At 38.5% G+C, this 14,109-nt stretch overlaps 1 protein-coding gene across 16 annotated transcripts in view; it reads left to right on the top strand.

Annotated features, from left to right (window-relative positions):
- RAPGEF6 (Rap guanine nucleotide exchange factor 6) overlaps positions 1-12,995 on the top strand; it is a 227,803-nt gene extending 214,808 nt beyond the window's left edge. For 11 of the 16 annotated variants that reach the window (XM_073355602.2, XM_073355601.2, XM_073355600.2 and 8 more), the window contains 3 exons: positions 2,705-3,216; positions 6,281-6,592; positions 8,631-12,994. In XM_073355602.2, the coding sequence (XP_073211703.1) occupies positions 2,705-3,216; positions 6,281-6,592; positions 8,631-8,656 (850 nt within the window). In that variant the 3' untranslated portion in view covers positions 8,657-12,994. Of the gene's footprint in view, positions 1-2,704; positions 3,217-6,280; positions 6,593-8,630 lie in introns of all 16 variants that reach the window. The other 5 variants (XM_073355616.2, XM_073355615.2, XM_073355614.2 and 2 more) reach the window with 3 other exon arrangements.
- Positions 12,996-14,109: the final 1,114 nt, after the last annotated feature.

Here is a 14,109-nt window from a genome sequence, read left to right as displayed (position 1 = left end):
CAAAGATGCCACATATATCTAAAAACGTTGGGCTTGATCCTGTGATGTGCTGGGCCATGACAACTTCTATGGAAATCAAGGGGCTCAGTATCCCTTGGGATCAAATGCTGTCTTTTCAACCACAGTGTATTTTATTCAGGGAGAGAGATTCTCTTTACATTTGAAATATCAAATACCTGGGCTGAGCTAGTAGTCAGTTTTTAAGGAGAAATATTAATGCTTGATAATGCAACACTGGCAAAAATCTGCCCATGGAGAGAAGGGAATGATTTTTTTTTTTTATGAAAAAATAACACACACTTTTCATTGTTGAATACTATGAGGAGTTGTGTCTACTTGTGTAGCTGTGAAACCCAACAATAATGTGAGAAAGAATGAGTATTTTGTAGTGCTTTCTCCTTATCAATGAGACTATTGGAGAGAGAGTGCATTGCTAAGATAATATAACTTCTGAATATTTACCAATCCCAGTTTTTCCAATGTGATAAAATTGGAAAATAGTAGATCTATTTAAAGGTGCACTTTATAAACTAAAATAATTCTTTTCTAAAAAGCACAGGACCTTCCAATTTCATCAGAGATACGACATTTATTCACCGCAGACATAGAATAGTTAATTAAATACCCCAGTGTGCCAGGGTATTGAAGCACATAAAATCACAGTTTTTGAGAACGCATACTGTTGCATTAAGGATCGTATTGCAGCCTGAACTTGGTATTTACATGTGTTTATAGTTTAAAATCAAATCCTCCCAACTCTGTATTATTGCCATGTTTTAGTTTCCATAATTTTTTGTGAAAAAAATATTTTTTGATAGAAAAGTTCAAAAGATAGAAAGGCAAGGGAATAAAAAATGCTTCTAACACGATTACTAGATTCCATAATGTGTCAATATAATGTACATGTTGATGAATTTTATATATTATCCTTGATATTCACTTATAGCGCAATCCAGAGCTGATCAGAGAAGTTTTGAATGGGCGGTCAGCTTTATAGCATATTCCCTCTGTCTCTGTTTGTGTGTCAGCCCCACAGCATGCTGGCCACTTTTAAACCAGTCGTTGTCCTTAGATTTTTTTTTAGAATCTCAGCCTTTAGCAAAGTTAACAGGTTTTTTTTTCCTCAGTGCCTCGAAGTAGCATCTCCCAGTAATGGTCTAATTGATTTCTTAGCTGCTCTGAAGGTGTGCACTTGAAACTGTCTTAGGCTATGTCTACCCTACAGCTTATATCAGCAAGACTTACGTCGCTCTGGGATCTGAATATTCCACACTCCCTGAGCGACATAAGTGTATTATTTTTTTTATTACAAATACTTGCACTGTAAAAATGATGAACAAAAGGAATAGTATTTTTCAATTCACCTCATACAAGTACGGTAGTGCAATCTCTTTGTCATGAAAGTGCAACTTACAAACGTAGATTTTTTTTGGTACATAACTGCACTCAAAAACAAAACCATGTACAACTTTAGAGCCTAAAAGTCCACTCAGTCCTACTTCTTATTCAGCCAATTGCTAAGACAAACAAGTTTGTTTACATTTACAGGAGATAATGCTGCCTGCTTCTTATTTACAATCTCACCAGAAAGTGAGAACAGGCATTTATATGGCACTTTTGTAGCCAGAATTGCAAGGTATTTACGTGCCAGGTATGCTAAACATTCGTATGCCCCCTCATACTTCGGCCGCCATTCCAGAGGACATGCTTCCACACTGATGACGCTCGTTAAAAAAATAATCCATAAATTAAATTTGTGACCGAACTCCTTAGGGGAGAATCGTATATCCCCTGCTCTGTTTTACCTGCAGTCTGCCATATGTTTCATGTTATAGCAGTCTCGGATAATGACGCAGCACATGTTCATTTTAAGAACACTTTCACTGCGGATTTCAGAAAACACAAAGAAGGTACCAATGTGAGATTTGTAAAGATAGCTACAGCACTCAACCCAAGATTGAAGAATCCGAAGTGCCTTCCAAAATCTGAGAGGGACGAGGTGTGGAGCATGCTTTCAGAAGTCTTAAAAGAGGAACACTTAGATGCAGAAACTACAGAACCCGAACCACCAAAAAAGAAAATCAGCCTTCTGCTGGTGGCATCTGACTCAGATAATGAAAATGAACGAGTCAATCCACACTGCTTTGGATTGTTATTGAGCAGAACCCGTCATCAGCATGGACACATGTCCTTTGGAATTGTGGTTGAAGCACGAAGGGACATATGAATCTTTAGCACATCTGACATGTAAATATCTTGCAACACCAGCTACAACAGTGCTATGCAAATGTCTGTTGTCACTTTCAGGTGACATTGTAAACAGGAAGCGGGCAGCGTTATCTCCTGCAAATGTAAACAAACTTGTTTGTCTGCACGACTGGCTGAACAAGAAGTAGGACTGAGCGGACTTGTAGGCTCTAAAATTTTACATTGTTTTATTTTTGAATGCAGTTTTTTTAATACATAATTCTACATTTGTAAGTTCAACCTTCATGATAAAGAGATTGCACTACAGTACTTGTATTAGGTGAATTGAAAAATACTGTTTCTTTTGTTTTTTACTGTGCAAATACTTGTAATAAAAAATAAATATAAAGTGAGCACTGTGCACTTTGTATTCTGTGTTGTAATTCAAATCAGTATATTTGAAAATGTAGAAAACATCCAAAAATATTTAAAAAATTTATTTTGTCTCCAAATTTAGTTGGTCACTAACTAGACCTGCTATAATCAGAGGGATGGCTGTCACATCTTCCATGAGCAATGAGGAGATCTCCCACGAGCATATCACAATAGAAGCTGCGGACAGTGGCCGTGGAAGCTGGACTTCATGTTCAAGTAGTTCTCATGATAACTTTCAGAATATCCCAAACCAGAAAAGTTGGGATCTCTTGAATTCTTACCGTCACACTCATCTAGATGGACCCATTGCTGAAGTAGAACCCTCAAACTGTTGCCCTGAAGAGACTTATTTGTATTCTGAAGCCTTTTCCAAAAATAACTGGCAGTCAAAAGCCAGCACAGAACACGATCAGTCTCGGCAAAGCTGGGCCTCCTCAAGCTCTCTGTCAGACACGTATGAAACAAACTACGGGACAATTAAACGGAGAGGGCTGGAGCACTCTACAGCCGAGCAGACTGAGGTTTTGGACTGTAAGCCAGCCACTGATGCAAATTATAAAACTGTTACTTCAAGTACAGAAAAAGGCCTGATAGGTAAGCCAAGCCAAAAACCTGTGGAAGCTTCCACATCTGTTTTGCATTTTAATATTAAGTTGTTAAGAAATTACATCAGCAGATCTGGGGGCTGGGTTGCATATTAAATCCAGTTTTACATGTGGTTTAAATCAAAGTAGTACCCAGACAATGTGTTTTCAAACCAACTTTTTTTTTTTAAACTAGGAAAATTAAAAGAATAAAGCAACATGCTTCCTTACAGCCTTATGGAAATGCAGGAGGCCTATGTTCAGGGAAGCATCAGGCATTTCTACATATGCTCTCAGTGTTCCTTTATTTCTTGAGACTCCCTTGGGATCACCTTTTTTTAATCCTCCTCTTTTGCTTCTATCCCACACAACCCTTATTGCTTCACATTTTCCTCTGGCAAGGAGGTCTGGACATGCCTCCTGTGGGAATCCACTGACACTGCTCCTTCCAGCAACTAGTAAGGGAGGAGGTTGACTAGTGATGCAAAGAGACTGAGCACACTGTGTCCATAACATTCCTGTCCCAGGGAGCCCAGAAGCTATGCAGATTCCCTTCATAGCATCACGTTCCACTGCCTGCTGTTAGATTGCTTAGCCAGCTGACGTTTGCATACTGCAGGAGAAAAACACACTTTCTCCTCACATAAAATATGCCTTCCAAAGGCATATTTTATTAATGTGCACATGCTCTTTCAGTGACTCAGTGAGTAGGGATGCCAAACAACCAAGACTAAAGGAGTTGGATTGCAAAAAAGATTAAACATGGAGTAAAACTTTCTAAAAAATTGCTGAAGTTAGGGGTTGAAACTGAAACCCAATTTAATTCCTGAGCAATTTGCTGGAGGGACTTACTTTATCATCATAGGGTAATTGCCTGAGCAGACTTATCCTGATGTCACATATAGGGTGGAGGCCTTCTCTTTTTCTGGCTCCGTGGAAAAGGTGAGCTTGTCTAAGAAAGTTTTCATAACCCCCCTACAATTTACTTTGTATGCATTTCCTTCCAGCACATGCATACACACCCTGCCCTAGCCTAATAATATATCCTAACCACTAGTGCACTCTTCATCAGCTCTGACATTCTGGCATGTGAGCCACTCAATGCATTCTTGTTTATCTCTTACTCCTTTCTCTCTTGTTTCCAATTCTGTTCATGTACCGCATTGCACACTTTTCTTTGCATGCAGCCATGTTGCTGAACTATGTGTATTCATTGTTAAGAAGCATTCAGCAACATAGTTCAACAGAACGTGCATTGCATCCTATTCAGTGAAGGGAAAAAATAGGTGGATATGGATCTTGGGTCACAAGTAGATGTTTAATTTTGCAAACTCCTCATCCACACTTCATCACATACATCACATCAAAGATATTCTAGTTTTAGTTCACCATTTGTTTAGTCTGTTCTGGGTTGGGAAGATGGTTTCAGAGATGAGACTTCTGAAAGAAGAGAAGATCTCAGTGGGAACAGGGCAGACTAAGGGAGTCTCTTAAGGCAAAGGATCAATTCAGTAGAACTCGCACTTCATTTCTCCTGAAAAAGCTATTAAACCAGCAGTGTCTGTAAACACTTTTCCCACAAGGAACTCCTGCACTTTTAAAATGCTCATTAATAGCATTGTTTTATATGCAGAATGGGAGTGGGGGTATTGAAGTTTTTCTTACGTGGTATCTTAGTGTCCTGGTTTCTAAGTGATTTATATTGTGAGAAGTTACGAGAATTATGGAGCTGTAACGGTGTGGATGCCAATATTGGTGCTATGTCCAACTCTACCAGTGGATGGCACTCTCTTGCAGTCAATATTAGTAGATAGAGGCACCTTTGGGAATATAATAAATAAGAAAATTAAAGTAACAATAATATTTTGCATTCAAATGTTTCTTCTTCAGAGTGCTTTACAAATATCTAAGTAAAACGTGCCAGATTATACGATAGTTCGTACTTTTTCCCCTTAAATGAGGGGGATGGTCACACCTTGCAGAGAGCCCAACTCATTAATTGGTTGGTGGCGTTTCTCTTGAGGGGCTTGAAGACAATTTGCTGCAGGAGTTGTTTGCTGCATCTAAGACATCCTCTTGAAATTCATGAATTGGTCCCTGATTCCCACACAGGGCTGTGGGAATAGCACTATCACTGATCTTTTTCAAGTAAAAATTTTAAGGCATGTTGGATACTGATTTTGTGAAAGATAAGAGTCATTTTATTTATAACCCTTGAGTGAGTCGACATACTTCAGAAAAAGTAAGGGTCATCCAATGAAATTAATAGGCAGCAGGTTTAAAACAAACAAAAAGAAGTACTTCTTCACACAACACACAGTCAGCCTGTGGAACTTGTTTCCATGGGATGTTTGTGAAGCCAAAAATATTATGTACAATCTGTCTCTTAGTGAGAGCTTCATACAGAGCTTTTGATTTATTCCTGCATCATAGATAAGCATAGAACATGTACTAGTGTCATACTGCATATCAGCAAGTGTAGTAGAATCTTGTTATAATAAAGTCAGTTGTTTAAAGAACTTCTCTTCTGGTTCATAAACAGGGCTGGAAGTCAAGAAGTCTGCTCTCTATGCCTGACTCCACCACAAACTAATTGTGACACTGGGCAAGTCAGTTAACCTCTCTTGTATTTCAGTTTTCCAACCTAAAGACTGGAGGTGAAGAATATTTACCTCCCAGGATTACTGTAAAGATAATTGCATTAATATTTGTAAAGCGCTGTGAAATCCTGTGGTGGAAGTTGCTATAGAAGTGCAGAGTATTATAACTACTGTAATTGTAATTGGAGTATTTCAGTGCATTTAAATAACATAAGACCATAGGCCAATTGAACTTCAATTGGCTTTTCAGCATATGAGTTCAGTCATTTTGCTATTACACTGACTTTTCAAAATAAGTATAAAGTATAAGTTAAAAGCATAAAAATCTGCTGCTGTTATAACCAATGTTTCTGCATTTGCCTTTTGTTATCAGTTTCTGTTTTGTCATTGTAACACTTCACAGTTTTTTTTTTTTAATGTTTTGTTTCCTTGGTTTTCTTCATTAACATTTCCATTGCTTATTTCTTGTACCAGTGTACTGTGTCACCTCACCTAAGAAGGACGATAGGTATAGGGAGCCTCCGCCCACCCCTCCAGGATATATGGGGATTTCTTTAGCGGACATAAAGGAAGGATCACCCCATCACCCACACTTAAAGCCTCCAGACTATAGCGTGGCAGTGCAGAGGTCAAAGATGCTACATAGTGACCTCTCTAGACTTTCATCAGCTTCTCTCAGTAGTGAACCAGTGGCCTGTATTTCATCGAAGATGCCTCAATGGCATAAACGGCAACCGTCCCATCCTAAACTAGCAGATATGACTGACGCAGATAGTGAAGAGGATGGTATGTTAACTAACTTGATAGATGTTAAATGAACTGATATGTAAGTCAAGTCTCATTACTGTGCGAAGTGTTACCTCAAAATGATGTTCTTGAGTTGTTCTCAGTAACTCTTTGAGATTGAAACTGTTTTTAAAGAAAATGTATTTGTTCAAATTAAGTGTGCCTTCGTATTTTAAAAAGCACATGGCGTAATCATGTCACTAAATGGGTTCTTTATCAAAATGTGTGAGATCTGCAAAAGTGTAATTAAGATACTCTAGATCAGTGGTTCTCAAACTGTGAGTCGTGACTCCAAAGTGGGTCATGACCCTGTTCTAATGGAGTTGCCAGGGCTGGCATTAGACTTCTGGGGCCTGGGGCTGAAGCCAGTGCCCGAACCCACAGCCTGGGGCTGAAGCCAAAACCCAAGGACAATGGGGCTCAGGTTACAGGCCCTCCACCTGGGGCTGAAGCCCTTGGGCTTCAGCTTTGGCATCCCTGCTCAGGTGGGTTCAGGCTTTGGTCCCCCTCCTGGGGTCATGTAGTCATTTTTGTTGTCAGAAGGAGGTCATGGAGCAATGAAGTTTGAGAACCCCTGGGCTAGATCCTCTACAGTGCTATCTTCTCCTTCAATTCTACATCCTTTGTCTGACCAATTCTGATGCCTTAAAAGGACACTGTCAGGTTAAAAATTATGTTTAAAAAATACCATATTGGATTATTAATTCTTGAAGAATATTTGAAATCCTAATTACGATTCACTTCTTTGCATTTCTCTCAATCTGGACAGTGGAAACAAGTTGGTTCCACTTTTGGTTTTTCTTCCATTTCTGGTTGGTTTACATTGCAGTTGTCATGTGCAAATGTTGCAGAAGAATGTTTTAAAGCTTTTTGGGAACAAATACATTAATGGAAAATTTTCTGTTGCTCTTAGGTTTTGTAAAAGTTTGTTTTTACAAAGTTTGAAATTGGGGCCAAACTTGAGCTGCCACTGCCTTCTTAAACTAAATTCTTCTACACCCTTGTTTGAAGTGACTGTCAATACTGCCATAAGCAATCCATGCTGCTTGCAACAATATATATATATATATATATATATATATATATATATATATATATATATATGCTTCAGAAAGCTGTTCTTGTGTTTGTAAAAGATGACTCCACACTAACGTATCGGTGCTATTCTTTCAATCTTCCAATTTGTTATGCATTAGTATTACCAATCCTTTTCCCCACTGTCAATGAACTAAAGCTTTTAAATTAGAATATAGTACTGACTTGCTTGAATTTCCATCTGGCTTGAAAACAACAGGCATTTAGAGTCAAAGCCTTTGTGATATAAGGCAACCCTATTTTTGCATTGCATGATAGTAGAACATTCTGTAGTGTATATTACTCTTGTGTACCATGATTCCAACTCATGAGCTATGAGATTAAAAGATAATGATACAAAGAGGCCAACCAATATTTTATTCCAAATTTTTGAAATGCAACTTATTGTACAGTTCTAGATATTTTTCCTTTTTAGTTTTAAAATGTTTGGATAATTTTATCATTTTAGAAAATTGCTTGCTCCTCCCCTGTCCCATTCCGCATGGTTTGGAGTCACTGGAATGCATTTTCCAGTGCATTCAAAGTAATAATTTGAGAATACTCAATTTCATCTGTTTTTCCGTGTATCTTCATCAAATGGCTAAGAAACATGTAGGACGGTAGAGAAACGTTTTGAATAAGAAGAGGAGTACTTGTGGCACCTGCAGCTGACGAAAGCTTATGCTCAAATCAATTTGTTCGTCTCTAAGGTGCCACAAGTCCTCCTTTTCTTTTTGCGAATACAGACGAACACGGCTGCTACTCTGAAACCTGTCTTTTTGAATAAGGATATTTATTTTATTCTGGTCATTTGATTAGATTCTGAAAGCATTACATGGCAGTACAATCTCCACAGAATCACTAGAAGTAAATGGTAGGGGTTAGTCAACATATTGAATAATGTACTGTATGTTCATGGCAGATGTCTGATGTAACAATTTACAATGTTTTTCTTGTTTTACAGAAGATGAACAAGTATCAGCAGTCTAACCGTTGGGCTATCTATGAAAACCACTTAAAATCACAGGGGACGTGGGACTATGAACCATATGATTATGTTAGCTAATGCTGACAACTTGCTGCTACTAACCTCAAAAGTTGTATTTGCCTCAGTCATGGACAATATGAACCTGGCTGAATCATAAATCTCTCTAACTTACTTCACTCTACCACAGTCAGCTATCACAGCCTAAGGAAACTATTTATGCCTGTGATATAAATACCATTTCCAAGGAGTACAGACTACCTGAGTACTGAAATCAGCATGATGAGAAGGACCAATCTTAGTACGTTGGGACCACCAATTGTCAAGAACCACTTGAAACTTGGAAGCATTCTTCTGTATAATCCTTTGGTAGATTTCTGTGATATATATTTTCCACATGACTTATAATTCTAAAATTAAGAATGTTATTTTACATACTTAAGCAAAATTGGGGACACTGCGGCATTATCTGAAAAAGTAATTTATTTATTTGGAGTTTATGGAGGGTTTTCTTTTATTTGTACTGGGAGTGCTCTGGTTGGCTAGTGTGAACACTGACAAAGAAAATGGGTACTAACTTAGATACATGTCAATATTCTTTGTGCTATTGAAACAGACACAGGTAACAAGGGGCCTACTAACTCATTCAGAAATACCCGGATTTGGGGTGTGTACTTAATGTAAATGGAATAAAGGATTTGGAAGTTAATGTGCATACAGCAATGAAACACTGCCATCTCTTGGTCCTGCTCTAGAAAACCCTGCATAATATCTATGGAATTCTTTAACTATCAGCCTGCTGGGAAAATAACTGGAGTTCTTCTCCCACGTTCCCCCAAATTAAAGGTTTGAAACATGGAGGCTGTAGTTCCTGTGAAATTATTTGGTATGTTCAAAACTTTCCAAGTAGGACTGTAAACAAATTTTGCACTGCATAGTGCAGCATGTAAATCACATTGTTCGCAATAGAAAGTAAAATTAGTGCTCTGTGGGTTCTGTGATCATCCTATATTTTTTTTTCTACTTGTACCAAAATTCAAATATTTTAGGTACTGGAATTATTTAAAAGGAAAATTGTCACCACTCTCATTAATGGAGTAGAAAGAAAGTGTATTAATATAGCATTTTAACCATAGGCCATTGCACATAATACAATAAATACATACTAATTTTATATCAACACAAGCCATTATGGAATAATATTTGTGAAAGTGAACATTTTGAGATATAGTACAATATAGTGTATAATTGATTCTGAAAACCTACAGCATTCATCCAATTAATTAGATTAGAATGTTTCAAGTTTTAGAGTGAATCCTGGCCAGGTTGTAATCAATGGTGGTTTTCATTTGGATGGAGCCAGGATTCACCTCTAATGTTCTTTTTGTACAATTAGGGTAAGCTAAGTTGCTTGCTTTAACTTTACTTAGCCAACCAGAGTACATGGGGTAAAACTGGAAGTACGTGCATTTTTTTTTCTTGTTCTAGCACAGGATAACCCAATCAAATAATATAATTGGAGACGAATGTGTGGATCTGTGTTTTGACATTTTACTTGTAAATCTTAATGGGGATGTTTACAGACTAAGTTAGACAGATGTTTGTCATTTTACAGGTGCCTCAAAGAACTTCTATATTACGTTATGAAGAGCTTTAAAATTGCTTTTATTTTATTTTTTTCCTCGTGTAAGGCAAATGCAGCATTTTCTGAAAATGACACAAGTACCAAAAACAACCCAAAGCCTTTGATGTGCATCATCCGTATCTATTTGGGGCTGATGTTTACAAACATAAGAATGTGTTCGATCAAACTTTTGCTTGTGTTCGTGTGTGTGCCAGATTTAATATTATCCTGTGGCTGGAATGTACCCTGTATTGATCCTTGTATCCTGAAGTCCTAAATCAGTCAAGAGCAGTAATGTGGGGAGAGGCTGCCTAATTCATAATTAGTTGATTGACTATGTGTTAGATTTTTGGTATGAGCGTCTGAGGAGTAAATAGCTGAAAAATCATAGTGAAAAGCAGATTAGCTGTTTCTTAAAGGATACTTTCTTCTTCGTCAAGGCCTTAATGTGTACAATGAACTTGTGTAGGCCTTAATGAATCAAGATTAATATAAGTGTCAAAATGGTCTAGGGCAAAATGGTTACTTTCAGCATATATAATGTTCACTTCTTAATACTTAAAATTATGTCTTACAGGATATAAATTGCAAATTCTAGTAATTCCACAGTAAACTGTAAACATTTGTTAGCTTCTAAGTAGCGTACAAAATAGGCTTACCATTTAATCAGAAAATCATGTTTTGTGCCAGATAAATTAAGTCCTAAGGTTTCAGTGACCTCAGATATTGATTTGTAGTTTATTTCAGCTTGTTGAACAAACGTAAAGGATTAAGTCTTTGTTCTTGAGGTGACCTCCTTTCTATCTAAGGGCCTGATACTGCTTCCACTGATGTCAGTGGGAAAACTCACAATGACTCCCATGGGAGCTGGATTGGGGCCCTCATCTGGTATCCATTAAGACAGCCATGTGATATTGATTACCCATTTAAACTTGGTGTTTGCACATCAACAGCATCATGCTGTTCAGCAGTACTTTTCAGGACACTGTTTTTAAAGTGAGTGAAAGTCTTGCTAATCATATTTTCCGAATAGACAGTACAACTAATGTAAATAAATCATGCATAAACTATTGATAAACGAGCTACTTTTTCTGCTTCTTCTGACTTGGACAGTGTGGCTTGCATCTGCTTGTCCTTGCTGTGACTTCATTTGTTTTTTAATTCAACTGATCATATTGATCGGGGGAAATAGCCAAATGTAGTGTGTCTTGTATGGATTTGAAGAGACGTTATCCCTTTTTTCAGCTTTGAAAATTGTGAATTAAGACTGCATAATTCAGGTTTTACGTTGTTTCATGGAAGTGGTATCTCATGGAACAAAAAAATGTGAGCTGACTTACCTGTGCAGCACTCTGTCCCTTTTGATTTCTTTCTGTTACACAGCCCTAACTTCTGCTGAGCAATTCATGTCCCCACTAATATTCTTCCTCCACTTACTCTTTCACTAATGGTTTGTTTGCTCATAAGTGATGAGTGAAGGATTTGATTAAAACCAATTTGATTTTTTTGCCTGCATTGTGATATTTCATTGTGCAATTAAAATCTCAACCTTCCAAACCGTTCGGAAAGAACCTTCCAACCAATTGTAGTACCTTTGACTTAACTGGCCTCCACATAATGAAATTAAACAACTGAGCTTCTGTTATATTAGTTTGCCTGTTCCATAAATACAACACAGTAAACTAAAGGGGAATTCCTTCAGATATGCTTCCTTTAAGTGTTGGACAATAAGAGGAGTTGAATGATCGACCGTCATTACCAGAGTGGGAATATGAGGCCTTTTCTTGCTCATGTGCATCATCTAAACTCACTGAGCAGAGTCATTGGGGCCAGTGAGGCTTCTTATGTGGGAGATGATTGCAGGGTGAGATTCATGGCTTCCTTCCAATTCTCACAGGTCGTGATTGTGTGATGTTCCGAGTGTCATCCTTTCCCATTGAAGTCAATGGGAGATGGAGGTTGGCCAGCACTTCCAAGGATTGAGCCTATAGGAAACAACCTTTGCAGAAAGACTCTGCTTTCTATCAATAATTCTCTTGCAAAAGATAAATCTGAAAAGTTTTTCTTCATTCTTTCTCTCTCGGATCACATGGTTGCAGACAACAATGCAAATATATATCATTTTAAGCTTTTGTATATTAGAATTAGTTTTTTTTAAAAAGATATACTTACGACTGCCTTCAGAAAAACAGATCAGAAAAAAAGGGATACTCTCTCTTTAGAAAAGCTTTATACATTATATTTAAAAATGGGGAGAAAAATCCATCTTGAGTTCCCAATTCAGCTTTAGTTTATGTTGTGCTTTTTTGTTTTATCTTTATTTTTATATATCTGGAATGCAGTTTAGCTTGGTATTAATACAATTCTAAATATATGAGCATATTGGCAACAACTGCACAGATGTAATGATATTCCAATAGCAATTGTACTGCACAAGTCAGTGATTGTAAAGTATTCCGTAACAAGCAACGTGTCTCCTATTTTTTGATACCTCTTACACTTATGTCTTTTAGAAAGACAGTGCCTCTGTATGCTTTTTGTACTTTTACTGAGTGATTGTAAATATTTGTTATATTTTTGGTTAAGAGAATGTTTAAAAGTACTGTTTATTATCCAATCTACTAATATGTTGGAATCAATAAACAATCTACATACATTCATTGTTTTTAAGCTGACCTTCTTTGATTATAAAAGTGCGTAACTGAGCGGAGGATTCCACTGTGACAGAGTTCAGTCCTAGGGATATGCAAAGTGTGCAGTCAGAAGTGGCATTTGTTGCCTGCGGCACCACCTTCAGCCCTGGTGAGGAACAGCAATTAAGTGAGTGTTTCTATTTTAAATAGGAATAAAAATAGGACAGAGCAATGGGAGCCTGGTTTGGGGGGTGGGGAGGGGGATTGTGGAATTTGGCACCTAGGTGTTGGTCAGATTTTCTTGACTAAACGCTTAAGCCTGGGTCTGCAGGCAGAGTGACTGAGACTGAAACACAGAGCTCATTGCTGTTCTGCTGCATGGCTTCTCCCCTCTTCTACAAATGGGCGGGAATCTTCCCTGTGGCATTGGGAGGGGATGAAATGTTGCTGCTGGGGGCTCTAGGACAAGGACCTGCTGCTCACTTCAGGCCACCAGAAGTTTTGCCTCCAGCCATGACACAAGTTAACTTAGATTCAGCTTTTCCCACTAAGGGCTTGTCTATACTTATGGCTAAATGGGCACTGTTGCGGTGGATGCAGCCGTGTCGATTTAGCGGGTCTGCTGAAGACCCGCTAAGTCGATGGGAGAGCGCTCTCCCGTCGACGTCTGTACTCCAGCTCCGCGAGAGGCGGAAGGTACGTTGGCAGGAGAGCGTCTCCCATCGACACAGCCCAGTTGTGTAACTGAGGTAGCGTAACTTAGGTCGCCTTACAGCTTTAGTGTTAAACCAGCCCTAAGTTTGATTTCCCCTTTGAATTTGCTTTGTTCTTTTCCATAGTATTGACCTCCTTCCAGTGTCTAGCTCCCATCTCCCTCTCCTCAGCGGAAGCCCAGAGGCACTAACTCTCTGGGTCCTCTGGCCCCGCCCTCACAACCATGGAGCAGCCAAGTTCAGGAGGTGCTATGCTTGTTCAGCAACCTTTCAGGAGTGGCTACAGGCGAGCTGTGGCCTGTCTGCTTCCAACCAATCCTCATTCGCCCAGGGCACATGGTTTTGGGGTCAGACAAGCATGTTGGGGCCTACTCCCCCAGTAAACCTGCTATGGGAAAGTGTAACCAGGAGCACCAGTTTTGCAAATGAGGGACCCCACACAGTCTGCTCAGAGGTGAGGCTTACCTGTTCCTGAGGCACCATGTCCC

This window comes from Lepidochelys kempii, chromosome 8, assembly GCF_965140285.1.
Source record: "Lepidochelys kempii isolate rLepKem1 chromosome 8, rLepKem1.hap1, whole genome shotgun sequence".
Classification (NCBI taxonomy): Eukaryota; Metazoa; Chordata; order Testudines; family Cheloniidae; genus Lepidochelys; species Lepidochelys kempii.
This window is presented reverse-complemented; position numbering and strand designations above follow the sequence as displayed.